Raw genomic sequence first — 24566 nt, forward strand, 5'->3', positions numbered from 1 at the left:
GTCTATGCACCCCTGCAATCCGAACGCTGGCCGGGAAGGGCAGGCCGGGTGCGGCTTGCTCACTGCTCCAGCTGCTGGCTTGGAAACCCAGAACCTTGGGGGCAGAGACGCCGCGCAGCAGCAAACCCGCCCTGGAGCTCGGGGGCTGGCAGGACCATCACAGACACGTCACAGCGGCCTGGCTGCGATATTTAATGTTATTTTCACCGATTGCCGCCTGAGAGCCGGGAACCGGCCTCGTGCAAAAGCCATTCCCCCTCCTCGTGCAAAGGCCATTCCCCCCTCCTCGTGCAAAGGCCATTCCCCCCCTCCTCGTGCGAAGGCCAGCCCCCCCTCCTCGTGCAAAGGCCATTTCTCCCCCCGCCCCCGGGCACGGAAAGAGAAGAGTTTTTGCCGGCCGGCAGGCTGCCTGGGTTGGCAGGGAGCGGAGCGGAAGGAGAAAGGTCCGTGCCCCAGCTGGATCATACCCTCCTGGGCCCTCAAGTGCCACGTCCCGCCAGGTTCTCCGCGGCTGGCTCGTGGCACGGTGGCTGCCCAGCCCAGGCTGGGGGCAGGCGGCCCGCACTCCTGCCAACCTGTCCGCCCGCCTCAGTGGACCAGAACCTCCATGCGCTGGCTGCCTTTCTTCTTGCACACGGGCGCCGCCCCTTCCTTCTTGGTCGTCTCCACCACGCGGATGGCGACGCTGCTCTTGTTGAGCTGCGTGGAGAACCTGCAGGGACCCCCCCCCACTGCAGTATGAGCTTGGCAACAGGCCTGTCCCTGGCGTGGTTCCCCCGTCTCCTCCCTAGGCAGGTGGGATGCACAGCCTACCGCCCCCTGCTGGGGAAAAGCCAGAGCTGCACGTGCCACTGGGCTGAGGCTCAGAGCCCTGCCCGCCTAGGGCAGTGCAAATCTGGGCTGAGATTGCCAGCAGTATGGATGGGACCCTGCTTGGGCCGACCACGGGATTCGAACACATGTCCCTTAGCGCTAGAAGCCTCCAACCCACCGGAGCTAGAAGATTGGGTCCCTCAGCCGGCAGCAGTAGTAGCCTCTTATCCCCTTCCACGCCAGCCACCAGGGGGCGACAGAGACCACCACGCTCCTAGGGCAGGTGACACGCTTGCCTATCGGCCCAATCAGAAGTCTCCTCTTCCCCCCTCCGCCCAGCACAGGCTCCGCCCACCCACCGCTCCAGCCAATCCCCGCCCTTACTCGTCAGCCACTTTCAGGTCGAGCGCCTTGGCGGTGCTCTCCAGCATCGTCTGGTGGAGCTTGGTAACGAGTTCGATGAGGTGGTCGCTGACGAGGAGGAAGTCCCCCTTGGTTCCCACCATGGAGATCTAAGGGAGGGGGGCAAACACAGGGACAGCCCCGCCCACATCAGCTGGTTGGATGAGGGGCGGGGTCTCTGCCCACAGGGGGACCCGCGAGCCCTGGGAGGATGGGGCAGGGCAGCGACCACATGGTGCATGGGCGGGTCCCCCTCCGCCCGCGGTGAGCCGCAAAGCCTTCTGGGAACGCAGCCCAGAGTTCCTGGCAGTGTGCCACCAGGAGGGGGGGTGGACGTGTCCAGCTCACCCCCCCCCCCCCAGGACAATCCCTCCCCCGGGTATGCTGGGGCCAGCCCCTCGTTCCTGCAGGGCGGGAAGCAGGTTCCAGCAGGCCGGGGCGGGCCCGGGGCCGCACCTCGCTGAGGTGCAAGACGAAGAAGCCATCGGAGAAGCGGGTGACCGAGACGCTCCGGATGTCGCTCAGGCTCACGACCGTCTTGGGCTGGGCGGCCTTGGGGTCGGCCAGGATGACGTGCTCCTTGGTGAGCAGGAGCAGTCGAGGAACCATCTGCAAAGGAGGCCGCAGGAGGGTGAGGGGAGGCTGCCAGACGCGTGGGGGGAGGGGGGTCAGGCCAGTCCCGCCCCCCCCCCAGCCCACGTGATCCCCAGCAGGGCCAAGGCAGCAAGTCCCGGGAGAGTCACCAACACAGGGTGAGCTCCGGGCGCTTGGCTCGGGGCTCCGGTCCAGTCCTGTCTGTCCCACCCCCTCTGGCCCAGCCGGCTTCCCACGCACCATCCGTGCCCCCGGCTCCATCTCCCCCCCTTGCCAGGAGGTTGCCGTTCGGCGGGACCCCGAGCAGCATGGCCTAGAGGGCAGCGCCCGAAGACCTAGGCTCTGTCGCCAGCTCTGGCAAGTCCCTGTCCCGCTCTGTGCCTCAGTTTCCCTCCCCCTAGAAAAGGGGGCGGATGATCCTGACCTGCCGTGGGGCACATGCAGGTGACGAGCGCTAGGATCTATGCTCCCCCTGCCCGGAGAGGGGGACGGGGACCCGCCAGGCCTGGGGGCACCGGGGCGGATTGGGGGCCAGCGGAGCATGGTGCCGGGGAGGACGGCAGGACTCCAGGAGCCTGCAGCAGCTGGACTCCCAGCCCAGACGAGAGGGGGGCTGGTTTCCATCTGGGGGCGCTGTGCCCAGAGTCGGGGGGGGGGGGGCGGCCCACCTTGCCGTTGGCCCGGTTGACTTTCTGCACGGTGTCGGCCAGGACCAGTTTGCCCTTGGCCGCGGCCTGGAGTGCCTTGTACTTGGGGTTCTTCTGGAGCCCCAGGTATTCGCCCTGGAACGGCTGCTGGATGCTGGAAGAAACCAAGCGGAACCCGTGAGCTGCCCAGCTGCCCGCCCCCCTGCTTTAAATCAAGTGCAGGAGTCATGCTGCCCCGCCCCCCCAGGGAGCCCCGCCCCCCAGGAAGCCCCGCCCCCCCTGCTCACCTCTTGGCATACAGGGTCTTCTTGCCTTTGAAGAGCTCGCTGGCACACAGCTTGTCCTGCAGCTGGGCCTTCCGCTGCGGCGTCAGCTGGTCCCGGTACTTCTTACACTGCGCGCGGCGGGGAGAGGCGGGTCGGGACCAGAACCGGGCACAGGGGCTGCCCCCCCACCCCCGGCCCCCAGGGAAGCCAGTAACCGGCACGATGCACATGGCCACCCAGCGGTCACGCCAGGGCCGCTCCCGGGGCAGAGAGAAGCTGGCCCAGGGCCCAGGGAAAGGCAGCAGCCCCCTGAAAACCCAGAAGGAGGAAGGGCGGCGAGTGACATCACCCGATTGATTGCGCCTGCCGCTGCAATGCAGCCACTTCTGGAAGGGAACGTGGCAGCGGACCCACCGCCGTGCAGCCAGCTCTGCCATGCAGCCGCTCGAGAGCTGGGGCAGAGGGGAGCGGCTCCCCCAGCACCGCCCTGCAGCCATCTCTTGGCTGGGAGGCTCTGGAGGTTGCTTCCGAGCCTGGCCCTGAAATGCAGCCACCTCTAGGGTGGCCGAGGAAAAGCCGCATGGCAACACGGCAGACGTGTGAGGCCGGGGAAGTCAGAAGAGGGGTACCGCGCTGCGGGGCAACGAGGGAATGGAGGGAGGTGGGATGTAGCAATGGAGGGGGGATCTCAGGTGTGGAGCCTCTCCCCGTGGTGGCAGAAGTGGGATATTTCTCTGGCCAAAAGCAGCCAGGGCTGGGCCCCTCCTCTGACAGGAGCCGTGCGGAGCTCTGACCTTCCAGCAGTAGAATATTTTCTTCAGCTCCTCGTTGGTGTTTGCCAGGAACTTGTAGGGAGCGGCAGGCCAGCTGCGGTCAGACACTGCCAGGGGGGGCAGGCCGGTCCTCAGCCCCACAAAAAACTTCTGCAACTTGGGGCGGCAGGGAGCAGAGAGCAGGGGGTGAAAGGGCCGGAGGAAGAGGCGCCGGGGCGGGGAGGCTCTCAAGGGCTGGATGAGAGCCAGCGCCCCTTAGAGGGGACAGGCCCCACGGCCCATTCCCTGCCCCCCCCCCAGACCTACCCAGAACCTGCCGTGGGGCTGGATGGGAGCCAGCGCCCCCTAGAGGGGACAGGCCCCACGGCCCATTCCCTGCCCCCCCCCCCCCGACCTACCCAGAACCTGCCATGGGGCTGGATGGGAGCCAGCGCCCCCTAGAGGGGCCAGGCTCCACGGCCCATTCCCTGCCCCCCTGAGCCAGTGTTTCTCAAGCAGGGATCTGGGAGTCCCTGGGGGACCGTGAGCCCGTTTCAGGGGCCGCCAAGCAGGGCCAGTATCAGACTTGCTGGGGTCCAGGGCAGAAAACCAAAACTTCCCTGGGTGGGGCAGAACCCCGCCCCACAGGGCTGAACCCTGAACAATGCAGCTTCATGGGGCCCCAGGGGCGATATGCCGAAAGCCAGTCACTGCGGCACAGCTGTGCTGGGGATGGGGGGGGGGGTTACAGTGCATTGGGGGGCTCGGAAAGAAACAGGCTTTGAACTGCAGCCTGAAGCCGACCCCTTCCGCCCGGCCCTTCCCACCCTGCCCGGCCCCAACTCACCAGTCTCCGGTAGATGAAATTGGCCAGCCGGATGGATGCCCCGGAGCGGAAATATTTCTTGTATTCCTTCCGCGTCTGCAAAGAGAGAGGGCCCCGTGAGCGGGGGGGCGGGGGCAGGAGTTGGGGAAAGCGACAAAGGGGCCCTGCTGCTCTCCTGCCCTACCCCACTTGCTTTTCTCGTGGATGCACCTGCTCTGCTGTGTGTCAAAGCCCCTGTACTGCTCACAGCCTGGGGAGATTCTCTCAGCAGTGCATCCTACCTTCCTGGACGGTGGAGCGGGGCAGGGAGTGGAGAAGCTGCCCCAACCCGAAGGGGCCAGGGCGAAGAGCCAGGACAGAACCAGGATAGTGCAAGAGAGGCAGGGGCAGGAGACCAGCTGGCAGGGAAAGGGGGCAGGTGGCAGGCCCGGTCTCACAGGCCACGCACGCTCCGAGCTAGGCACTGGGTGCCCGACGGCCACAGCAGACACTAAGCAGGCAAAGGGGCAAGCGGGCAGAGGCTGAGCAGACGCCCTGGTACGGAGAGCCCCGGGCGTCGGGCGCGTGGCCGGTGCCCGGGCTGCCGTTACCTTGTACCCTTTCCAGTAGGCGGAAATGGTAGCCGAGGCCTGATGGCAGCGTCTATCATGTTTCAGCTCCCGCAGAAGCCGGCGAGACTGCGGGAGGGAAGGGCGAGAGATCAGAGCCCCGTGGGTGCCCGGAGGAGGTGGCAGAGCAGGAGGAAGGACAGAGACACAGAGGGGACGTCTAGACTACAGGTTTTGTCGACAGACACTATCGACAAAGCTTCCGTCGACAAAGAGCATCTAGTTCAGTGGTTCCCAAACTTTCTGGCATCATGCCCCCCTTTTCGATTTTTGAAAAAACCCTCCTGCCTCCTTCCAAATAGCAGCCAAACTTGTTGAGCAAAAAAACCCCAAAAAACAGGAAAAAAGGAACTGAACAGGGTAGCAAAACTTGATTGGGGGTGGGGGGCGAGGCTGCCTTGCACCCCCCCTGGAATTTCTTCACACTGTGGAAGCAAAGGGATCCGTATGTAGCCCTGGGGCGGCCCATGAGCCTAGGCAGACTAAGCAGTCGCCTAGGGCGCCGCCAGCCCAGGGCGCCCGATAATGACGTCATGGCCATTGACGGCCGTGCAGGCGGGGGCACCGATCGCGCCTTCCGCCTGGGGCGCCATCTGCCGCAGCCGGCCTCGGGCCGCTCTTGATGCAGCCATTAGTGAGTTTGGTTAGCCTGACTCACGCTAACTCTGAGACCTCACAACGCGAGAGCTATGGCAGGCGCTGTTTTCGCCTCTCGCCTCTCCTTCGTGCTTGAGATAAGGACAGAATGCTGACTCTAGTGAAGACCTTGAGGTAAGGTGGCATCCGAAGGGAATTGTTATGGGAAGGGGAATAATTGTGTATTGTTCTTCTATAGAACGGACAGTATATATATTGTATCCGAGGGGTCGCCGTGTTCGTCTGAATCTGCAAAAGCGGCGAGTCCTGTGGCGCCTTATAGACTAACCGAAGTGTTGGAGCATGAGCTTTCGTGGGCAAAGACCCACTTCGTCAGATGCAAGCACTTCGGTTAGTCTATAAGGTGCCACAGGACTCCTCGCCGCTCTTGCAGTATATACATTGCCTTCTAATTGTTTTGTATTTGACGAGCGGCATAGCAGCCGCTTCTCCCCTTGCAATATTGCTCCAATACACTGTCTCTGACTACTTGTTGCTCACAAACGCAGAGTGAAGGCTTGTTTTTCCTCCCACGATGTCCCCCCCAGAGGGGTGCACCCCACCAGTTTGGGAATCCATGATCTAGACTACATCCAGTTCTGTCGACAAAGCCAGCCGCGTTGTCGACATGACAGTGTGGACGCAAAGGACAGCGTAGAGGCGATACCTCAATCGACAAAAGATGTTATTCCTCGTAGAATGAGGTTTACTGCTGTTGACAAAACTACCCAGTTCGCTTGACATTATGGTGACAGAACTCGGCGGTAGTGTAGTTTTGTTGACAAAACCCTGTAGTCTAGACATACCCAGGGTGCCCGATGGCCCCCATGGACACCGAGCGGGCCAGTGGGCAAGCGGGCAGAGGCTGAGCGGACGCCCTGGTACGGAGAGCCCCGGGCGTCGGGCGCGTGGCCGGTGCCCGGGCTGCCGTTACCTTGTACCCTTTCCAGTAGGCGGAAATGGTAGCCGAGGCCTGATGGCAGCGTCTCTCCTGCTTCAGCTCCCGCAGAAGCCGGCGAGACTGCGGGAGGGAAGGGCGAGAGATCAGAGCCCCGCGGGCGCCCGGAGGAGGTGGCAGGGCAGGAGGAAGGACAGAGACACAGAGGGGACGTCTAGACTACAGGTTTTGTTGACAGACACTGTCGACAAAGCTTCCGTCGACAAAGAGCATCTAGTTCAGTGGTTCCCAAACTTTCTGGCATCACGCCCCCCCCTTGCAATATTGAACTGGCATCACGCCCCCCAGCAGCTTCTCCCCTTGCAATATTGTCCCCCCCCCAGAGGGGTGCACCCCACCAGTTTGGGAATCCATGATCTAGACTACATCCAGTTCTGTCGACAAAGCCAGCCGCGTTGTCGACATGACAGTGTGGACGCAAAGGACAGCGTAGATGCGATACCTCAATCGACAAAAGACGTTATTCCTCGTAGAATGAGGTTTACCGCCGTCGACAGAACTGCCCAGTTCGCTTGACGTTATGGCAACAGAACTCGGCGGTAGTGTAGTTTTGTCGACAAAACCCTGCAGTCTAGACATACCCACTGGCCTGCTCGGTGTCCATGGGGGCCATCGGGCACCCTGGGTAAGCGGGCAGAGGCTGAGCGGACGCCCTGGTACGGAGAGCCCCGGGCGTCGGGCGCGTGGCCGGTGCCCGGGCTGCCGTTACCTTGTACCCTTTCCAGTAGGCGGAAATGGTAGCCGAGGCCTGATGGCAGCGTCTCTCCTGCTTCAGCTCCCGCAGAAGCCGGCGAGACTGCGGGGAGGGAAGGGCGAGAGATCAGAGCCCCACGGGCACCCGGAGGAGGCGGCAGAGCAGGAGGAGGAAGGACAGAGACACAGAGAAACGGCCTCCAGCGCCCCTGCCCCGGGAGGAGAGATGCAGGCAAGCAAAGGTCCTATAGGGGCGCTGTGCTGCAGTGGGGCTCTCCTTGCCTCTGGTGCCAGTCTGCCCCCTTCCAGTCCTGTCTCGGGCCCCTGCCCCCCACCCTGGGCCTGGCCAGCAGCACCAAGCACCGTGTCCCGTGTCGGATCCCCAGCGAACGTTTTGGCCACACAGCTGAGCCACCTGGTGCCTTCCCCCCCCCAAGCGTGTCTGCTGCAGGGGGGGCTGCCCCCTCCTCACCTTCCATCCCCGGGCGTAAGCCTGGATCAGTAGCGCCGACCTCTTCATCTGCACATAGCGATTCTTTTGCTGCAGAGGGGAGAGTGCGGGGATGAGACGCCAGCCAGGGACGGGCCCTGCAGAGCTTTCCCCGGATCCTGTCCTGGGGGGTCCAACATCCCCAGGGGCCCGCCTGGCGCAGCCCTGCCTCCGAACACGGGGCAGGAGGGGACCTGTGTCCTGTTCTCAGCTCAGCCGCGGACCGGGGGGCCCAGTGGCCGACCCGCCGTGGGGCAGGTCCTGGCTCGGGTCCCACCCCTGCGTCTGCGCAGCGCTAGGCGCACCGGGGCCTGGCAGGGCTTGGAAACACCTCGCGGGTTCCCCCAAACTCGCAGCAGCCTGAGTGAGCCCCCCCCCCGGCTCACCCAGGGGCCCCGATCCAGAGCCAGAGGGAGGGGGGAGGCCAAGGAAAAGGGGGGGCAAACGGGGGCGGGGGGAGGTTACCGCGTGTCCCCGGAACCAGGCCGAGATCACAATCTGGCTCTTGCGCATCAGCTGGTACTGGGTGCGGCACCGCCAGCCGCGATAGGCCGCCTGGATCAGGGCGGCCAGTTCAGAGATGCGCTGCCGGCGCCGGTCCTCCAGGTCGAAGAGCTGTGGGGGGGGCGGGGGGGGGACACATCGGGAGGTCAGAGACAGGCTGGGAGCCAAAACTGCCCCCCCCCAGCGCATTAACCCTTTGGGCACTGCCCACCCCCAGACAAGACCCCGTTCGGCTTCCGGCTTCCCTGGCGGGGGTCTCGGCCACGTCGGGATTAGGGTCCCCCCCGAGGCTTCCCCCCTGCCCAGCCCAGTCGTGGGACGCCGGCTGGAAGGACATAGGAGGGAGGGGATCCTGTGCTGGGTTGGGGGGGAATTTGGGAGCCCCTCGGCTTCCCAGGCAAGGGGGCAGGAGGTGGCACTGGCAGCGAGACGGGGCAGCCAGCGGAGGGCACGATGGCGGCTTGGGGGCACTGCCCCTCCCACCTGGCACCCCCAGAATGTCCCAGGATCAGGCCGTTCCACTGCCGCTCCCCGCGGGGGGGTGATATCCCCGTACAACCCCTCCCCTGGCTTGGATGAGCCCATTCCCCTAGCTCCCCCCGCCCCCCCGCCCCGGGCCAGCGGGGACTCACAGTGCGCGGGGTGCGGATGAAGATCTTGGTGTGCCCGTAGGCCAGCTCCGTCGGGGGCACGGGCAAGCTGGCCAGCAGGGCCTCGACACCCGCCCTGTGCCAGACACCAGGGTCAGGCGGGGGGCTCCAGGCTCCCCCCTGCAGGCAACCGCCAGGGGGAAGCACCAGCCCCCCGGACAAACACCCCATTGCAGGGACAGGGGCGGGTCAGGCCTGGGCGCCCCGGCCAAGGTGGCTCAGCCAGACACTGCTATGCCCTCCGGGCCCTGCCAGCCCCTCTGGTCCTTCCAGCCCCACAACCCCCCCCAGCTCCCCTTCTCAGCATCTCCCCGCTGGTGACATCCTCCCCCTCCCAGGCTGCCAGCAGGGTGCTCCCTGCAACCCCCTCCCCAGACCCTTCGCCCCCCCTTACCTGGCACCCCCCTTCCAATGGGGCCAGGTCTGTTTGCACAGCATCTTGTATCGCTGCAGGCAGGGGTCGTAGGCCTGCCGGTAGGCGTAGCCGGCCCGCCGCACCCGCACGTTCTCCAGCAGCCCCAGGTACCGGACCTGCATCCGGACCAGCACGTCCGTGAACTCACCCGGCACCTTGTTGTCGTTGGGCTTGATGCACCTGGGCCGCGGAGGGGAGGAGGTCAGAGATGGCTCCGCGGTGAGCGTCAAAGCCCCTGCACTGCTCAGAGCGTGGGGAGATTCAGCCTCATGTGTCAACCCTCCCTATGGAGCTGGGAGAGTCTCCCCTTATGCGGCTGTGTTTCATAGCCCCTATACTGCTCACAGCCCGGGGAGATTCTCTCCTCACTCCCCTGTATGTCAAAGAGAACCCTCCACTACTAACAGCAGAGGGAATTTCTCCCCTTGCTCTGACAGGCAACGGAGTCTCTTCACAGACGGGAGAGAGTCACGCCTTGCTCCACTGTGTGTCAAAGCCCCCACACTGCTCACAATCAGGGAGATTCTCCCCCAGTGCCTGGGTTTGAGAGCAGCAGGCACGGAGGCCCCGGCCCTGCCTACCTGATGTAGTTGGGGTTCTTGGCGTACAGGTTCTTCATGAGGGTCGTAACGGAGGCCTTGAACTGGGAGCCGGCGGTGGGGGGGCGCCGGAGGGAGGCTTTTTGGGGGTCCCCTTCGGGAAAGAGGGAGCGCAGCAATGGGTGCTGAGCTTTCCACATGGCCTGCGAGAGGTCGCGGAACAGCAAGTCGTTGTTCTTCTCCACGAACTCCGACACGTTGTAGGTCACCTGTGGGGATGGAGCCAGGGCATCGCTGAAAGGGGGCTCCCCTGCCTCCGGATCCCCAGGCAGAGTCCTGGCTCCTTGCCCCCTCTCTAACCACTAGACTCCACTCTCCTCCCAGAGCTGTGAAGAGAGCCGAGGAGTCCTGGCTCCCGCTCCCCCGTCTAACCACTAGCCCCCACTGCCCTTCCGAGCCAGGAGCTCCCTTCTCCAACCCCTGGCGGCTACAAAGCCCCACCCCAAGGCCAGGCAGCCTGCCCCCCAGCCTGAGCAGTGCATGCTGGGAGCTCGGAGAGCGGGGGGGGCATGACCCCCCCCAGGGATGTAGCCCGAGCCCCGCCCACCTTGCCGGCGTAGTGGTGGATGCGGAAGCAGGTGCTGGGCAGGCTGGCGTCCATGATGCGCCGGGCGCTCTGGGTCTCCCGGCTCTCGTAGTGCTCGTGCTGGGCGAAGCGCTGGTTGAGCTTGGCCAGGACGGTCTGGTCGGTCACCGGGCCGGGCCGCAGGCATTCCTCGTCCAGCAGCGCCAGGAACCCCCTCGCGCTCTGCGCGGAGCCCGCCGTCACTCCCCCGCCCCATGGCCCCGCCAGCCCCGCCAGCGCCCCCACCCCGCCCCGCCCCCCGGCCCTGCCCCTCAGCCCCGCCCCATGGCCCTGCCCCAAGCACCCCTCACCCCCACCCCACGGCCCTGCCCCCAGCCCCACCAGTGTCCCTCAGCCCCGCCCCACAGCCCTGCCCCCCAGCCCCGCCAGTGCCCCCACCCCGCCCCACGGCCCTGCCCCAAGCACCCCTCACCCCCACCCCACGGCCCTGCCCCCCAGCCCCGCCAGTGTCCCTCAGCCCCGCCCCACAGCCCTGCCCCCCAGCCCCGCCAGTGCCCCCACCCCGCCCCACGGCCCTGCCCCAAGCACCCCTCACCCCCACCCCACGGCCCTGCCCCCCAGCCCCACCAGTGTCCCTCAGCCCCGCCCCACAGCCCTGCCCCCCAGCCCCGCCAGTGCCCCCACCCCGCCCCACGGCTCCGCCAGTGCCCCTGCCAGTGCCCCCCAGCCCCGCCAGCCCCGCCCCGCCCCAGCCCCCCCCAGGGCCCTGCCCCCCAGCCCCACCAGTGTCCCTCAGCCCCGCCCCACGGCCCCGCCAGTGCCCCCGCCAGTGCCCCTCAGCTCCACCCCACGGCCCTGCCTCCCAGCCCCGCCAATGCCCCTCAGCCCCGCCCCACAGCCCTGCCCCCCAGCCCCGCCAGTGCCCCCACCCCGCCCCACGGCCCCGCCAGTGCCCCCGCCAGTGCCCCTCAGCTCCACCCCACGGCCCTGCCCCCCAGCCCCGCCAATGCCCCTCAGCCCCGCCAGTGCCCCTCAGCCCCGCCCCACGGCCCTGCCCCCCAGCCCCACCAGTGCCCCTCAGCCCCGCCCCACGGCCCTGCCCCCCAGCCCCACCTCCCCTCCCCCCCACGGCCCTGCCCCCCAGCCCCGCCAGTGCCCCTCAGCCCCGCCACCCAGCACCCCTCACCTCCACCCCACGGCCCTGCCCCCCAGCCCCACCAGTGCCCCTCAGCCCCGCCCCACGGCTCTGCCCCCCAGCGCCCCTCACCCCCACCCCACGGCCCTGCCCCCCAGCCCCACCAGTGCCCCTCAGCCCCGCCCCGCCAGTGCCAGCCCTGCCAGTGCCCCTCACCCCGCCCCACGGCTCTGCCAGCCCAGCTCCGCTAGTGCCCCTCATCCCCGCCCCACGGCCCTGCCCCCCAGCTCTGCCAGTGCCCCTCACCCCCGCCCCATGGCCCTGCCCCCCAGCCGCACCAGTGCCCCTCATCCCCGCCCCACGGCCCTGCCCCCCAGCCCTGCCAGTGCCCCTCACCCCGCCCCACGGCTCTGCCAGCCCAGCTCCGCTAGTGCCCCTCATCCCCGCCCCATGGCCCTGCCCCCCAGCCCCACCAGTGCCCCTCATCCCTGCCAGCCCGGCCCCGCCAGTGCCCCTCATCCCCACCCCACGGCCCTGCCGGTGCCCCTCATTCCCACCCTGCCAGCCCAGCCCTGGGCTCCCCAAATCAGCAGTGCCAGTGTTTTTTCCTGACTCCTCTGGCCAGGGCTGGGACCCCCTCACCCCCAGCCCCCCCCTCGCCTCTAACAGCAACTCACGTCCTCGATCAGGTTGCAGATGATGCTGTTGTCGAAGAAGTCCACCGGTGTCCACTGGATGCCCTGCGAGGAGACCGGCCGTGGGACCCACACAGGCCTGGCCAGCTGGGGGCCTCGTGGGCTTTCAGGGGCTCCCGGGGGCTGAACCCCCAGGCCTGGCCTGGCACTTCCATCCAGGCTGCAAAGCCCGGCTCCTTGGGGGGGGATGACCGGGGCTGGAACCCGATCCCCGTCCCAGCGCACGGGGCCTGGCTGGGTTAACTGGCCCGGTGGCAGAGCCCCACAGAGCAGCAGCCCCCGCGTGGGTCCCAGGACTGCGCCGCCCCACACAGTCCCCGGCGCCCGCCCCCTGCGCCCTCGGGGGTCCAGCCCCCCGGCTCGGGGCCCGGACGGGAACAGGACGTCCGGCTGCAGGGACTTTGCACCTGTTTGTTCCAACCTTCCTGTTATGGCGCCGCCGGAGCAGCTGGTGCACGGGGCGGCGGGGGGGGGGCCTGGAAATGATGTAACCCCCCCCCCCCCCCCCCCCCCCCCGCCCCCCGCCGAGGCGGTTTAGCTCCTAGGCCTGGAACTCCAGGTTGCTTGGCCGCCCGCCCCCCGGAGCCCAGCGGGGCAGGACGAGGGGCCCGGCCGCACCTCCCGCACGTATTCCTCCTGCTCCTCCTTCAGCGTCAGCAGGATGAAGCCCTGTTGCAGCTTCTCGTTGCAGTAGTTGATGACGAACTGCTCGAAGCTGTTGTCCTGGGCGGGGGGAGAAGGCGGGTTGGCCCCGGGCTCCCCGCAGGGGGCCACGGTCCCTGCCCCCTGTCCCCCTCCGCCCCCGCCAGGGGCTGCTCTAGGCAGGAGGGCACCATGCCCAGGAAACCGAGAGGAGGGCAAGCTCCCACCCCCTGCCTGCCCTGCCGGGCCCCTCGCTCCTGCCCCGCAGCCCCTGTCCCCCAGCCCTGCCGGGCCCCTCGCTCCCACCCCACAGCCCCTGCCCCCCCAGCCCTGCCGGGCCCCTCGCTCCCGCCCCACAGCCCCTGCCCCCCAACCCTGCCGGGCCCCTCGCCCCCCCAACCCTGCCGGGCCCCTCGCTCCCACCCCACAGCCCCTGCCCCCCCAGCCCTGCCGGGCCCCTCGCTCCCGCCCCACAGCCCCTGCCCCACAGCCCTGCCGGGCCCCTCGCTCCCACCCCCCAGCCCTGCCGGGCCCCTCGCTCCCGCCCCACAGCCCCTGCCCCCCCAACCCTGCCAGGCCCCTCGCTCCCGCCCCACAGCCCCTGCCCCCCAACCCTGCCGGGCCCCTCGCCCCCCCAACCCTGCCGGGCCCCTCGCTCCCGCCCCACAGCCCCTGCCCCACAGCCCTGCCGGGCCCTTCGCTCCCACCCCACAGCCCCTGCCCACCCCGACCCCCCCCAACCCTGCTGGGCCCCTCACTCCCGCCCTGCAACCCCTGCCCCCCCAGCCCTGCCGGGCCCCTTGCTCCCGCCCCGCAGCCCCTGCCCCCCAGCCCTGGGCTCCCCGGTTGCCTGCAGCCCCAGTTGGGGGGGGGGGGGGAGGCAGAGACCTGCCCTCGCCAGCACTAACCTTGAAAATCTCGAAGCCGTAAATGTCCAGAACTCCCATCACTTTCTTCCGCTCGCTGGAGCTGACCTGGGCAAGGGGGGGCTTGTTACCCGGGGACTCGCTGTGCCCCGAGGGCCCGGCCTGGGGCAGGGATCGGGAGGCGGGGGGGGGGGGCTGCCAGTGGATGGGACAACATGGGAAGCTCCAGCAAAGCCCATCGGGGAGGGTGGGGGCAGGGCTCAGGGCGATGTGGGGGGCTGGCAGAAGGGGGCGGGGAAAGGGGGGAGGAGAGCAGGATACCCGAGTCCCGGCCCACCCCTCCCATGCGGAGCGGCTCCGGAGCCTCTGCCAGGCCGGCTCGTGCGCCCGGGGGCGGGCTCCGGCGCACCCACCTTGATGCTCTGGTTGATGCGGTTCACCAGCCAGTCGAACAGGCGGCCGTAGATGTTCTTCGCCAGGGCGTCCCGCCCGTAGCAGCCCTGGGGGCAGAAGCAGAGGGGCTGGAGGCTGCGCAGGGGACGGGGGGGCCCTGGGGATTTCAGCGCCCAGCTGGGGAACGGGGCGAGGTCGGGGAGAGACCCCCCCATGCCCGGCGCGTCCAGCTGGGCACCAGGAGCTGCGCCCGCCTGGGACGGCCTTGGCGCGAGGGGGCTAGTCGCTGGAGCGGGCGGCCAGGTGCGGGGGGGCTGACGGAGACACCCGCCCGCGCAAAGGGAGGGCATCTCGGCTTGGGCCTGCGGGCGCGCCTCCCCCCTCCCCGCCCCCGCGCTCACCTGGGCGATGCTCAGGGCCGTCACCACCTTCTCCCTCTTGGCCTCCACGGTGCGGAAACACAGGGCCCGCTCCAGGACGCTGTCCTCCAGGCCAATCAGCTGGCAGATCTCCTGCACCGCTGGGGGGAGAGGCCGGGTTAGCCCAGAAGGGGGGCTGGGCTGCAGGGGGGGGCACCCTGGGGCCAGGAGGGGAGGGCACACCCCGGCGAGGGACCTCCGAAAGGCTGTGCCCCGAATGGGGGGCTCTGGGGAGGGGGGGGGGATCAGGCTGGCAGCAGGATGCCGGGGTGCAGGGCCCCCCCCCCAACCCGCAGGCCCCCGCCTGACCTCGGGTGTCCTGCAGGCCGCAGGACTCCATCCCGCTGGCCTGGAACTGGCCGCCCAGCTGCACGTTGCCCAGCTTGAGCACAACGGCCGTCACCTCCAGCAGCGCCCGCTCCTCGGCCGCCGAGAACCCGATGACACGCATGGCGGCCTGCCAGGGAGACAGCCGTGTCAGGCACCAGGGTGGGGCCGGGCGCCTTGGGGGGGAGCAGTTTGGGGAACTGCACGCGGGGGAAACGCTTTGTGGTTTCACTGAATACTGGGGGGGGGGGTGCCTCAGTTTCCCCTCTGTGTTCCTGAGGCATCGAGGGGGTGGGACCAGGGTGTGATTTTGCAACGACACCATGGGGCAGGCGGGGCGCCGACAGGCTGCCTGGGCGCACAGAAGGGCCGGCGCTCTGCAGCCTGGCACCGGAGGGCAGGGTCCCTCCTCTGCAAGGAGCCAGCCGGGTGCTGGAGAATGGGGAGCCGGGACCTGCTGGCCGAGGACAGAGGCAGCCCGGAGGCCGGGCGGGGGGAGTGTGGCCGGGTGGCTCTGGGCCCGGGGGGCCCAGTGAGGACTTTGCCCAGGGTTCCTGCTGTCTGTGCTGGGCTCCCACCGGCTCCCTCCTGGGAATCCCGGCTGGTCCGGGGGCGTCAGGCTCCCCAGGGGGCTCACGGGGCACCCAGGGGGCTGAACGCCGGAGCCCTGCGAGGAGGCTGCTGCACCAGGGCCCTTCCTGGCTTCATCCAGAGCCCCAGCTCCGGGACAGGGGTGCTGGGGCAGGGCTGGGCTCTGGGGGGGCACATCAGGGACCTGCGTGGGGTGCCAGACAAACCGTCCCCCGCCCGGACCTGGATGGCTCGGAAGTTGGCAGCGTCGTCCACCCCCGGCAGCCTGGGGTCCTCCCGGCCGAGGTAGCCGTAGCGCTTGCAGTCCCGCTCCAGCTTCAGCTCTCCTGCGGGGGACAGGCCGCGGCTCAGAGCAGCCCCCTCGGCCCCCCGCCCAGCCCAGCTGGCGGGACGGGCGCCCAGGCCTGAGGGGCGAAGGGAGGCCCCGGGGGCCACATACCCCCCCCAGCCCGGCCTGCTTGACTGGGCCCAACCCCCCCAGCCCAGGGGGGCCCGGCCCAACCCCCGTCCGCACCTCCCAGCCCTCGTCCCTGCCCCCCGCCCGGGGGTCCCCGCCGTACTCAGGAGCTGGTCGGATCCCCCGGCCAGGAGCTGGTAGAAGATGTGGAAATTCCTCTCCCCTCGGACGGGTCTCACCACGCGGGACTTCTCCAGCAGGTCTGTGGGGAGACGGGGCGGGTTCGGGGGTCCTGTGCTCAGAGAGGAGGGGAGGGGACCAGAGCCCAGGGCGGCGGCAGGCGGGGCGGGTGTTGGGTGCTTGGGGACCTCGCGGGGGCAGAATCGGTGCCCTAGGGGGGCTCCTGGTGGGGAGGGGGGATCGGTGCCCAGGAGTCGCTGGGGGAGAGGCTGGGCCCCGCAGGGGTTCTTGGCATGGCGCTTGAGCCTGCCAGGGGCTGCGTCCCTGTGTCCGGCTGCCCACGGGCCACGGGGAGGGGGGCTGGGTCCGTGTGTCCGGCTGCCCACGGGCCGTGGGGAGGGGGGCTGGGTCCGTGTGTCCGGCTGCCCACAGGCCACGGGGAGGGGGGCTGGGTCCGTGTGTCCGGCTGCCCATGGGCCGCGGGGAGGGGGGCTGGGTCCGTGTGTCCGGCTGCCCATGGGCCGCGGGGAGGGGGGCTGGGTCCGTGTGTCCGGCTGCCCACGGGCCACGGGGAGGGGGGCTGGGTCCCTGGGTCCGGCTGCCCACGGGCCACGGGGAGGGGGGCTGGGTCCCTGGGTCCGGCTGCCCACGGGCCGCGGGCTGTGGGGCTGGGTCCGTGTGTCCGGCTGCCCACGGGCCGCGGGGAGGGGGGCTGGGTCCGTGTGTCCGGCTGCCCATGGGCCGCGGGGAGGGGGGCTGGGTCCGTGTGTCCGGCTGCCCACGGGCCGCGGGGCTGGGTCCGTGTGTCTGGTTGCCCACGGGCCACGGGGAGGGGGGCTGGGTCCGTGGGTCCGGCTGCCCACGGGGAGGGGGGCTGGGGGCACTTACAGTTGGTGATAACGCCGCCCAGGGGTTCGCCCTTGAAGTCAAACTCCACGTCCATGTACTTGCCCTGAGGGAGGCAGAGACCCATAAGTTGTGGGGTAGGACAGGATGTGGGTCGGGGGATGGGCATCGCGGGAGGGGGGGAGGGGCAGCGCTAGGGAGTCTGAGTTGTGAGGGCAGGATGGGGGGACATTGCGGGGGATGCAAAGGTTGCGGGGACAGGAGTCGCAGAGCGGGGGAGGGGTGTGATGGGGCAGGAGACACTGGGGGGCAGGAGTCAGTGCTGGGGGACGGGAAAGGGTGGGGGAGGACTGGGGGGCAGGAGTAGGGCGGGGAGGGAGGGGGAAGGGGAGGGGGCTGGGGGGCAGGAGTGAGGGAAGGGGGGGGGGGTGAGCTGGGAGGCTGGGGTGTGTGAGGGGGGGCAGGGGGCTGGGGATAGAGGGACAGGAGTGAGGGGGGGGGGGCTCTGGGGCCGAGGGATACTGAGGGGGGGGGGGGAGCAGAAGGGGCAGTAGCCATGGGGCCGGGGGGAAGGAGGGTCTCTGGGGGGTGAGCCGAGGGGGCAGTAGCCATGGGGCCGGGGGGCGCTGGGGGGGGTGAGGGGGGGCAGTAGCCATGGGGCCGGGGGGCGCTGGGGGGGGTGAGCCGAGGGGGCAGTAGCCATGGGGCCGGGGGGCGCTGGGGGGGGTGAGCTGAGGGGGGGGGGAGCAGCCGAGGGGGCAGTAGCCATGGGGCCGGGGGGCGCTGGGGGGGGGGGTGAGCCGAGGGGGCAGTAGCCATGGGGCCGGGGGGCGCTGGGGGGGTGGGGGGGGTGAGGGGCAGGGGGGGCTGGGGGGGTGAGGGGGGGCAGTAGCCATGGGGCCGGGGGGCGCTGGGGGGGGTGAGCTGAGGGGGCAGTAGCCATGGGGCCGGGGGCGCTGCGGGGGGGGGGGGCTGGCGCTGGGGGGGGGGGGTGGCCGACCCACTCACGAATCTGGAGGAGTTGTCGTTGCGGATGGTCTTGGCGTTGCCGAAGGCTGCAACGAGAACGGGGGGGGGGGGGGTCGTTATTGGAACCGTCCGTGGGTTTGCCCCCCACCACGGCAGTGCAGCCCCTTGGGGGCGTGGCCACAGGCAGCCGTGGGGCACTGCCGGGCTCGGGCCTGGCGCGAGGGGGGCTCAGATGAACTCGGCCGGGGCGGGCAGCCGGGAGCCCCGTTGCAGGTTTCAGGAGCCCCCCCAGGCCCGGCCAGGCCGCGGTGGAGGAACCGGGGGGGGGGACCCACCTTCCAGCACCGGGTTGGACTGCAGCAGCTGCTCCTTCACCTGGTTCACTTGCTCCCCCTTCCCGCACACGGCCGCCACGTAGGACATCACCTGCTTGCTGGCCTCTGCCGGGACAAGCTGCCTGCTGCAGGGGCCGACTCCACCGGGCACCCCCAGGACCGGTCTGAGGCCCCTGCCCAGCACCCGGCCCCTGCTCCCTGGGGCCTTACCATCCCTGCTACCCGCCCCCGCCAGGCCCTGCCCCACCGGACCCCCCTGCAGCCCCCAGCCCCGCCCCCGCCAGGCCCCTGCCCCACCGGACCCCCTGCAGCCCCCAGCCCCGCCCCCGCCAGGCCCTGCCCCACCAGACCCCCTGCAGCCCCCAGCCCCGCCCCCGCCAGGCCCCTGCCCCACCAGACCCCCTGCAGCCCCCAGCCCCGCCCCCGCCAGGCCCTGCCCCACCGGACCCCCCTGCAGCCCCCAGCCCCGCCCCCGCCAGGCCCCTGCCCCACCGGACCCCCCTGCAGCCCCCAGCCCCGCCCCCGCCAGGCCCCTGCCCCACCAGACCCCCTGCAGCCCCCAGCCCCGCCCCCGCCAGCCCCCCCCACGCCCCCGCCCCCCAGCCCCGCCCCCGCCAGGCCCTGCCCCACCGGACCCCCCTGCAGACCCCAGCCCCACCCCCGCCAGGCCCCTGCCCCACCGGACCCCCCTGCAGCCCCCGCCCCCTGCCCCCGCCCCGCCCCCGCCAGGCCCCTGCCCCACCGGACCCCCCTGCAGCCCCCAGCCCCGCCCCCGCCAGCCCCACCCCCCCCTGCCAGGCCCCTGCCCCACCGCCCCGCCCCCCACCCCCCTGCCCCAGCCCCCGCCCTCCCAGCCCTGCCCCCGCCCCCGCCGGCCCCCCCCCCCTGCCCCCGCCAGGCCCCTGCCCCACCAGACCCCCCTGAAGCCTGCAGCCCCGCCCCCTCCCCCCGTCCCACCAGACCCCCCTGCACCTCCCAGCCCTGCCCCCGCCCGACCCCACCAGACCTCCCCCCTCCCCAGCATCCCCTCCTCACCCGTCTTGCCGGCGCCGCTCTCGCCCGTGATCAGGACGCACTGGTCCCTGTCGCCGTCCCGCAGGGAGCGGTAGGCATCATCCGCAATCGCGTAGCTACAGGGGGTCAGCCGGGAGGGAAGAGTCGGGGGCTAGACAGGGACCAATTCCCGCCCCACTGCCAAGCCCAGCTGCAGGCCTGGCCTCAGGGTCTCAAATGAATCCCAGGCAAGGCAGGGCTGGGGGGGGGGCTGTGGGGCAGGAGCAAGAGGCACCGGCAGGGCTGGGGGTTCAGGGCGGGGGGGCAGGGCTGGAGTGAGGGGCACCGGCAGGGCTGGGGGGTCAGGGCTGGAGTGAGGGGCACCGGCAGGGCTGGGGGGTCGGGGCGGGGCTGGGGGGGGCAGGGCTGGAGTGAGGGGCACCGGCAGGGCTGGGGGGTCGGGGCGGGGGGGGGCAGGGCTGGAGTGAGGGGCACCGGCAGGGCTGGGGGGTCAGGGCGGGGGGGGGCAGGGCTGGAGTGAGGGGCACCGGCAGGGCTGGGGGGTCGGGGCGGGGGGGGCAGGGCTGGAGTGAGGGGCACCGGCAGGGCTGGGGGGTCAGGGCGGGGGGGGGCAGGGCTGGAGTGAGGGGCACCGGCAGGGCTGGGGGGTCGGGGCGGGGGGGGGCAGGGCTGGAGTGAGGGGCACCGGCAGGGCTGGGGGGTCAGGGCGGGGGGGGGCAGGGCTGGAGTGAGGGGCACCGGCAGGGCTGGGGGGTCGGGACGGGGGGGCAGGGCTGCAGGGGGGACTGAGGGGTCCCGTGTCACACGGTGCTTGTGCCTGCAGGACACAGTTCGTGGACTCACCAGCCCTGCCCCCCAACAAGCCAACGCTCCTGCGAGCCGCCCCGACTCCGCGGCTCTGACCCCCACCGATCTGAGCCTGTTACCTGCCAGCCCCCCACGGCCTCCCGCCCCGCCGGGACAGCCCGGGCTGGGACCTGCCTCGCCGTCAGCCCCCGGTAGAGTCGCTGAGCAAGAGCCCAGGCCCCGACTTGGGACCCCATTTGCTCCAGAGTGGCCACGTTTAGGGGCTTTCGGTCCCTGCCAACCAGGGGGCAGGCGGGAACCAGCACCCCTTAGGGGGACAGGCCCTGCCCCCCAAGCCAACCAGTCCCCTGCCCTGGGCATGGATGGGAGCCTCTGCCCCCCGTGCCAGCCAGCCCCACATCCTAAGATCACAATGGAGCTGGCGCCCCCTAGCTGGGACAGGCCCCCGCCCCATCCCCTGGCTCCCCCGGCAAAGGCCCACTCACATGTGCGGCTTGACGGCGAAGAAGTTGCAGTTGCGGTACTCCTCCACCACCTGCGGGGAGTAGATGGGCAGGGGGGCGTAGGGGTTCACGGAGATCACCACGTTCCCGATGTACGTCTGCGGAGGGGGCACAGAGGCCGTGAGTGCGGGGGAGGGGGGGCGTGCACACCCCTGGGGGGGAGGGGAGAGGATCCAGGCCATGGGAGCAAGCAGGGAGAGGCTGGGTCCGGCCCCCCGCCTGCATCGGGGCTCCCCTCCTCCCCAGCGAACCGGGACCGGCCCCAGGCCAGGGTGCACCAGTCCCTCCCGGGTCCAGCCTCCTGGGGTCCCCAGTGCCCCCCCGGGCAGCCCCCGACACCCACGTAGATCTCCTGGTGCTGGAACCGCTCCTTGAGGTTCTGCAGCAGCGACTCCTCCGACAGGGGGTCCAGCAGCACCAGGTCCCCCACCCCGACGGTGTCCAGCAGGGAGGGGTTGGCTTCCATGGCCCCAGCAGGGGGGAGGGGCGACTGCTGGAGGGAGAGAAGAGCAATGAGCGGGGGGGGGGGCCCTGTCGCCGAGGGGTGTAATGGGGGGTGCTGCACCCCGTGGATAGAGCAGGGGCACCCCCCCCCCCCCGACCCAGACAGTAGCCTCTGCCCCCAGCTGAATCCATCTAGGAGAGTCCAGCTCCCTGGCTCAGCGGGTGAGAGTCCTGGGGGGATGGGCACCAGGACTCTTGGGATCTGTCGCTGGCTCTGGAAAGGGAGTGGGGTCTAGTGGTTAGAGCAGGGGAGACGGGGGCACCAGGACTCTTGGGCTCTGTCTCTAGCATTGGGAAGGGGGTGGGGTCTAGTGGTTAGAGCAGGGGAGGGAAAGCTAGGAGCCAGGACTCCTGGATTCCACCCCTGGCTCTGGGAAGAGAGTGGGGTCTAGTGGTTAGAGCGGGGCTGGGAGCCAGGCCGGGGATCCTGCATTTCCACGTGGCCGCTGCAGCTGGCTGGGCTCAGCTGAGCAGCCGGGTGCCCCTTTGCCAGCTGCATGGCTGCCCCGTCCCTCGGCAGTGAGGGGTGCTGGCAGGATGCCCCCCCCCCCGAATGCCAGGTGCCTCGCTGAGCTGCCCCCAGTGGCTCCTAGGGGAGCAGCAGGTGGAGGGCCCAGAGTCTGTGGCCAGCCGTAAAGGGGAGGGGGGCGCCCCTGGGGCGAGAGGCAGCCGGTGCTGGGGGTGTTCCCAGAACCGAGTCAGGACACCCGGGCTCGCTGCCGCGCAGGGGCCACACAGTGGGTAGGACGCAGGACACCTGGGTTCCCTGTGTGCCCCCCCCCCCAGGTCCCTGCTTTTCCAGGCTGCAGCTGAGGCTGGTGGACACAGGCCGGCGCCCAGGACTGGAAACGGGGGAGGCCCCGCTGCCGGAAGGAGATCACAGGGGCAGGTGGGCCTGGCGCCTGAGGGGTTAACGCCCCAGCGGGCCAGGAGTGACTCAGGGCAGGAAGCCCCCGCTGGGGCAGGATGCAGGCCCGGCCAAGAGGAACCAGCTGGGCCATTTGCATGGCTCCTCATGGCGCTTTCCTTGCTGCTTCCTGGGGGGGAAGGGGGGCTCCTCCCAGCAGGAGCCCTATTCTCCCCCCACTCCAGTGCCCCTCTGGCCCCAGCCCTGCAGCTGGCTCGCCAGGGACCCTGCTTTGGCCAGGGGGCCAACACTGCCCTGGGAGCCGGGGCAGAGTTCAGGTAAATCTTCGCAGCAGGATCCGGGCACAGCCCTGGGCCCGCAGGACTCGGCTCCACCTGGTGCCCCCGGGGCCCACAGCAGCAGCTGGCACAGCCCCACGGGCTCCTGCCTTTGCCTGCTGCTATTTTCAACCCGCCCGGCCCTTTATAGCAGGGCTCAGAATGAGCCAACCTTCACCTTCGCTTTGCGGCCGCGCCCCGGACTCTGCCCCGGGCCATAAACCGCAGCAGCGCTTATCAGGCCTGCTGGAGAAAGGTCAGCACAGGCCCAGGCAGCGGGCAGGGGGGAAGAAAGCAGAGTCAAGGCCAGGGAGGGGTTTGAGGCTGCATGTTTAGGGGGGGCAGTGGAAAGGGGGGGCCCTAAATCCAGGCTCTGGCTTCCCATCATCTCAGCCAAGGAGAGAGTTCCATCTCACTAGACAACCCCTGCCCAGGGCTGGGCCCTCTCCCACCATACGGGGGGCCTGCTGGAAACTACCACCCCCCCCAGTAGGACAGAATGGGGCACGGGGCCCCCGCACCACGACCCTCAGTGCCTGGCTGCTGGCTCAGTCGGGCCTGCCTGGGTGCAGACGTCTCCCACCGGCAGCTGGCCAGGCTGCAGGGCTGCCTTTCCCCTGGCAGACCGGGGAGGAAAAGGTTCGGAATTCGCCTTGGAAGCTGCGGCCAGCAAGGGCAGGCAATTTCCTCCAGCCGGGAGTTGGCCGGCGGCTCCTTTCGGGAAGAGAGGATGGTCTCGCAGAATCCGCCCTCCAGCTCAGGGCGTTGCTGCCCAGCAGGGGCCGGGGGATGCCAGGCAGGCGGGGCAAGGCGCAGAGCGGCTGGGCACAGCCAGCCAGAGCCGGACTCACCTCCCCAGTGACACCACGCTGTTGGCACCTCGGTGCGTCGGGCCGGTTCTGCGGGCTGCTCTGCGGAAGGAGCCGGCTGTGCCACCCTGCCCTGGCTCAGAGGGAGCTGTCCATGGTGTGCCGAGCGCGAGGCAGGGCCACCCCCTCGCAGCCCTCACCCCACCCACTTCCTGGCAGGCCGTGAGGCGGGGCAGCCTCTGGCACCGCAGGACTCTCCGGTTCTTTATTAGCATGCTAGCCCGGGCGCTCTCTGCCTATAGGCAAAACACACTGCTGAGTAGGGCACCTGAAAATTTGGGGCACCGCTGAGTCTTAATGCCCCCCCTCCCGCCTCTTCCTCTCCCTGGCTCCGTAACAAAGCCTGCCAGAGCCCTTAGCAGAACATCGACCCGGTGAAAGAGCCATTTGGTGCTAATGCAGCCCCCGCTCTCGAGTGGCTGTTGCTGAATTGACTGTTAGTCGATAGCACTTTAGTATAAACTTCGCTTTACAACTATTTCATCCGTGTGCGGCTGCAGATTATAAAATTACAGGTCAAAAAAATCATCGCGCCGCCACCACCAGCCGGCTGCCATCAGGCATAGGGGCGGCCATGTGGTAGTACGGCCTAGTACCCCACCAATGGGAAGGACAGTCCTGCCCCTAGCGAAGCTCCCCGCCCTCCAGCCTAGGCGCTGTACAAATGCACAGCCCAAAGAGTCTGTCTGACTAGCCCAAGGGAGGGTCTCCCCCTCACAGCAGGGGAAACTGAGGCACGTTTCACAGCAGGGGAAACTGAGGCAGAGTCAGTGACTTACTCAAGGGCACTTGCGTAGGCAGTAGCAGAGTGGGGGATCAAAGCCAGGTCTCTCCTGCTCCCTGGCCACTGTTTTACCCACATGCCCCCCACCGTCCGCCCCCTGGAAACGAGAACCGCAGCAAGGCAGGTTTTACGAGCCCTGGGGAAACGGAGCCACAACCCACTCGTGTGACACAGCCAAGGGCACCGGGGGAAGCCAGTAGAGCCGGGGCTAAGGTTCCACTGCCTGGCTAATCGGCTGCCAACACAAGAGGGGCGTGTGATCTGGCAGAGGAGCCTCGCTCGCCAGCCTGTGCCCCACAAGCCCTAGAGGGGAGGGCTGCCCGGCGTGGCTGATGGCGGTGACTGTGCCTCTCTCCAAGAGCGGGGGCTGGGCTGGCACAAAGTACACAGTATCCTGATCACACAGGAACACCGGCAGCTCCCCTATCCCTGCTCCCGCCCGCACCTCGGACAGACTGCTCTGTTCCCTGCCTGCAGCGAGCCGGGACGGGAAGTATGGCGCTCAGCCCCGCAAGTGGGTCAGCGCGTTCTCTGACCTCCCCCCGGCTCGCTAACGAAGCCCCAGCAAGGCCAGTAACGAGGACAGAGGGGGAAATCCCTTCACCCCTGTTGAGCGTGAGCTTGGATCCTGCCTGGGAGCCGGACAGTCCTGTGTTCTGCAAGTGCGTCCTAACCCATGCAGAGGCACCCTTCCAGGCCAGGGCTGTGCCCCGCTGTTCCCTTCCT

At 69.4% G+C, this 24566-nt stretch overlaps 1 protein-coding gene across 8 annotated transcripts; it reads right to left on the reverse strand.

Moving 5' to 3' along the window:
• Positions 1-298: 298 nt before the first annotated feature.
• Positions 299-23296, reverse strand: MYO1A (myosin IA). 8 transcript variants are annotated; one of them, XM_089774587.1, is made up of 31 exons: positions 23039-23296; positions 20842-20991; positions 20481-20596; positions 19210-19304; positions 18175-18279; positions 17879-17925; positions 16913-16976; positions 16008-16106; positions 15670-15773; positions 14839-14986; positions 14512-14630; positions 14131-14217; positions 13760-13825; positions 12828-12932; positions 12192-12254; positions 10401-10601; positions 9836-10062; positions 9234-9434; positions 8822-8915; positions 8151-8300; positions 7668-7736; positions 7212-7298; positions 6479-6565; positions 4891-4977; positions 4322-4396; positions 3517-3729; positions 2744-2850; positions 2478-2610; positions 1672-1824; positions 1198-1325; positions 299-712 (listed from the first exon to the last, which is right to left on the reverse strand). In XM_089774587.1, the coding sequence occupies exons 2-31, from the start codon at positions 20962-20964 to the stop codon at positions 589-591; spliced, it is 3477 nt and encodes a 1158-aa protein (XP_089630713.1). In that variant the 5' UTR covers positions 20965-20991; positions 23039-23296; the 3' UTR covers positions 299-588. The 8 variants fall into 8 exon arrangements, with proteins under 8 accessions (XP_089630713.1, XP_089630715.1, XP_089630714.1 ...); XM_089774588.1 differs by having other exon boundaries at positions 301-712; positions 3517-3651; positions 23039-23286; XM_089774589.1 differs by lacking the exon at positions 4891-4977 and having other exon boundaries at positions 23039-23294.
• Positions 23297-24566: the final 1270 nt, after the last annotated feature.

Source organism: Pelodiscus sinensis, chromosome 31 (genome assembly GCF_052426305.1).
Source record: "Pelodiscus sinensis isolate ZL-2025 chromosome 31, ASM5242630v1, whole genome shotgun sequence".
NCBI lineage: Eukaryota > Metazoa > Chordata > Testudines > Trionychidae > Pelodiscus > Pelodiscus sinensis.

What these genes read in the sequence shown, in the direction of transcription:
- MYO1A (XM_089774587.1), bottom strand. Translation starts at nt 20,964, where the DNA reads ATGGAAGCCAACCCCTCCCTGCTGGACACCGTCGGGGTGGGGGACCTG. An exon ending in TCGTCTTGCACCTCAGCGAG is followed by an intron (nt 1,326 to 1,671) that starts GTGCGGCCCCGG and finishes CCCCTCCCTTAG; the next exon opens with ATCTCCATGGTGGGAACCAA. An exon ending in GACCTGAAAGTGGCTGACGA is followed by an intron (nt 713 to 1,197) that starts GTAAGGGCGGGG and finishes GGGTCCCTGCAG; the next exon opens with GTTCTCCACGCAGCTCAACA.